The 2,714-nt window shown below is 38.0% G+C and overlaps 1 protein-coding gene across 1 annotated transcript; it reads left to right on the top strand.

Annotated features, from left to right (window-relative positions):
- The first annotated feature begins 202 nt into the window (after positions 1 to 202).
- On the top strand, positions 203 to 2,174 carry LOC149300745 (CKLF-like MARVEL transmembrane domain-containing protein 6). Its single transcript, XM_089484786.1, has 4 exons — positions 203 to 244; positions 558 to 734; positions 1,424 to 1,522; positions 2,034 to 2,174. Exons 1-4 carry the CDS (start codon positions 203 to 205, stop codon positions 2,172 to 2,174), a joined length of 459 nt encoding a protein of 152 aa, XP_089340912.1.
- The last annotated feature ends 540 nt before the right edge of the window (positions 2,175 to 2,714 follow it).

The raw sequence follows: 2,714 nt of genomic DNA on the forward strand, positions 1-2,714 counted from the left end.
GTGCTCCATCAGGTCACGTTTCACAGAAAGGACGAGGTCCTTGATTTCGTCTATGTCACGTCTCGTGCAGGAGACAGCATCGCCATCAGAATTTTGGCCTTGGGTCGCCATTGGAGAAAGCGCGGGAGTGTCGAGGTAAGTTGGCTTTTTCTGGAAAATGTCCGGCACCACTTTCTTAGCGAGTTTGCGGACACCTCCTGGCATGCCCACAGATAATCGTGCCTGGAAAGCGTCGTATTGTCAGGTAAAACGCTGATTTTAAGTGCTTAAAACAGGGCGTTGTGGAGGAGCAGAATCACTGCACAACCATTTCGGAGCCCGGTCGGCCACGCCCCCGTTAAACACATTTTGTGATGTTTCTATACACATGTCACTTTTAGAGCTTTAGAACACTAAGATAAGCATAACATTTGGAGATAATAGAAGAGAGGGACATCAGGGGAGAAAAGAGGGCTTTGAGGGACATTTGAGATGTGTGCATATAAAATACATTGCATATTATATGTAAACCCCACTACCTTTAGGGAACTGACTTCATTCTTATTTTATTTCCTCAGCTGTTCTCCTTTGTGGCCTTCCTATGTGAGGAACTCATCAAGCATTGTAAAAATTGCATCGGCCTCTACTTCTTTGAATTTGTGAGCTGTAGTGCCACAATTTTGACCATTTTTCAAATCATTGTATATCTAACTCCTTTGAAGAAAAAGGTGAACGATGAACATTATCGCAAAATTGTAAGTATATCTGAATATCCAGAGCAGTAGAGTGTTGAGCACATGTACAGAACACATATCTTTATCTGTTTGGTTCCATATGGATGTGGTAGCCCGAACTAACATGCATGACCCATATATAATGAATCCACCACCTCAACAGGCAATCGACAGGTAGCCCTGAAGCTATTGTTTAACTATATCTTCCACAATTTATTATTATTATTATTTATTGTTTTATATACCGCCATCAAATTCCATAGCGCTGCACAATGGGTAGACAGGAAATAACGAGTAGCATGTAATATAACAAATTGGCAACAGGTGAGGAGGGCCCTGCTCAAACGAGCTTACAATCTATATTACCCTAAACATATAAGGGACCTCCAGGTCCCAAAAACTGGACATTCATGGACCAGAAGCAAAGTATGCAAACTATATTCAAACATTGAGTACATGATCATACTTTTAGAAATGCATGCATTTCCTACAAATCCCCAAATAGTACGTTTACACCATCCTGAACAAAAATGAATACATAGTATTTGGATAAACACAGTACTATTACAGACAACCCTCTCCATGTTTCTCCATGGAAATCTTTGAGCCAGTTGTACCATACAGCTGGCACTTATTGTATTGGTGTTTAAACAGCGCCACCTAGAGGAAAATGTTGAGCATAACAATGAACAATTTGTCTCTTTTTGCAGGATCTCTGGTTGACACTGGGAGTTGGTATTTTATTTTTGATTGTTTCGATTGCATTTGCGGCTACAATGGACATTGAAACTCTGCCAAAGGTGTCTGTGGTAAGTATTGTTCTGTTTTGCTTGGACCCCTTACCGTTTTTCGTCAGTGGGACACTAACTTGTCATAAAGGGCCAACCATGGCAAATGACTATTCCAAGAAGGCTGCGGCTGGCCCTGCATAATAAATAATTATTTAACCAAATGGCCACTTGGAAGCATTTTCACTGACTTTGTTCTACATTAAAATGTGATAATAACCTTTTCACTCCTAAAGCTTGCATATTTGATTACCTATTACATGAAACAAGTAGAAGAAGCAGCAAACCTTAGTGTCATTTGTTATCTAAGACTCCCTCTGTATATCACTAATACCGTAAAAAAAACTTACTAAAAATCAGTTTGAAAAAAAAAAAAGCAGATAGGGGTTAATGCCTTTTGTTGAGAGAAAAATCTCAAAAACAATAATAATTTTGGGAGCCATCACTTGTTGGCTTCTGGGATTCGTCAAGCTCAAGAAGGTGAGAAAATGTTTAAATTTACCATTATATATATGTCTGCTTTTTCTTCCAGACCTTTGGTTTTTTTGCAACTATAGCATTTATTGTGGAGTTTGGGTTTATGTGGTACCACAAGAGCAACTCTAATGAAAAGAAACCCCCTGGAAATGGCAAAGAAGGACAACCACTTAATCAACAAACTCAAGGCGTTTAATCTTCCTGGTGTAATGTAATAGTGTTCTCTCCTACCGTATAGCAGGCTTTGTTTATAAATCTAAGTCTGAACTTGCATTTTTAAGTCTGTATTTCAAGAAAACTAATTTTAACCCTTACTGAAATTTTGTGACACACTATAAGCCAAACCAAAGGTATCTCAACTAAGGTGAGAAGGGATTTTCAAAAAATATATAATCACCAAAGCCAATCTAGTTTAATAAAATATTTTTAATAATGCATGCCACTCAAGACCTATAGCCTACATCCTATACAATATTGTCTGAAGCGTAGATTAGGATCAGAGCAAATGTAATTTTCAGTGGTTTTTATTACATACCGTAGAAGATAGGGGACTTTTTTAAATTTTATTTTATTTTTTACTGTTACCACTGTCTCCTATACCTGTAAATATATCTGATTTGGCCAAAGGCTCTTTACAATACGGCCACTGAACACGTGTATCCTATTTATTGTGTCTGTACGCTCTATATCGGTCTGTAGAAATAAAAACAAAAAAACAAAAAACAGCTTACATAGT

This window comes from Sceloporus occidentalis, unplaced genomic scaffold (assembly GCF_023333645.1).
Source record: "Sceloporus occidentalis isolate IW3139 unplaced genomic scaffold, rSceOcc1.0.p SCAF_23, whole genome shotgun sequence".
Taxonomy (NCBI): Eukaryota; Metazoa; Chordata; class Lepidosauria; order Squamata; family Phrynosomatidae; genus Sceloporus; species Sceloporus occidentalis.

Excerpts from the sequence above, each read along its gene's own strand:
- LOC149300745 (XM_089484786.1), top strand. The coding sequence starts at position 203 with ATGCCCACAGATAATCGTGCCTGGAAAGCGTCGTATTGTCAG. Across the intron at positions 245-557 it reads GGAAAGCGTCGTATTGTCAG|CTGTTCTCCTTTGTGGCCTT; the intron begins GTAAAACGCTGA and ends TTATTTCCTCAG. Across the intron at positions 735-1,423 it reads ATGAACATTATCGCAAAATT|GATCTCTGGTTGACACTGGG; the intron begins GTAAGTATATCT and ends CTCTTTTTGCAG.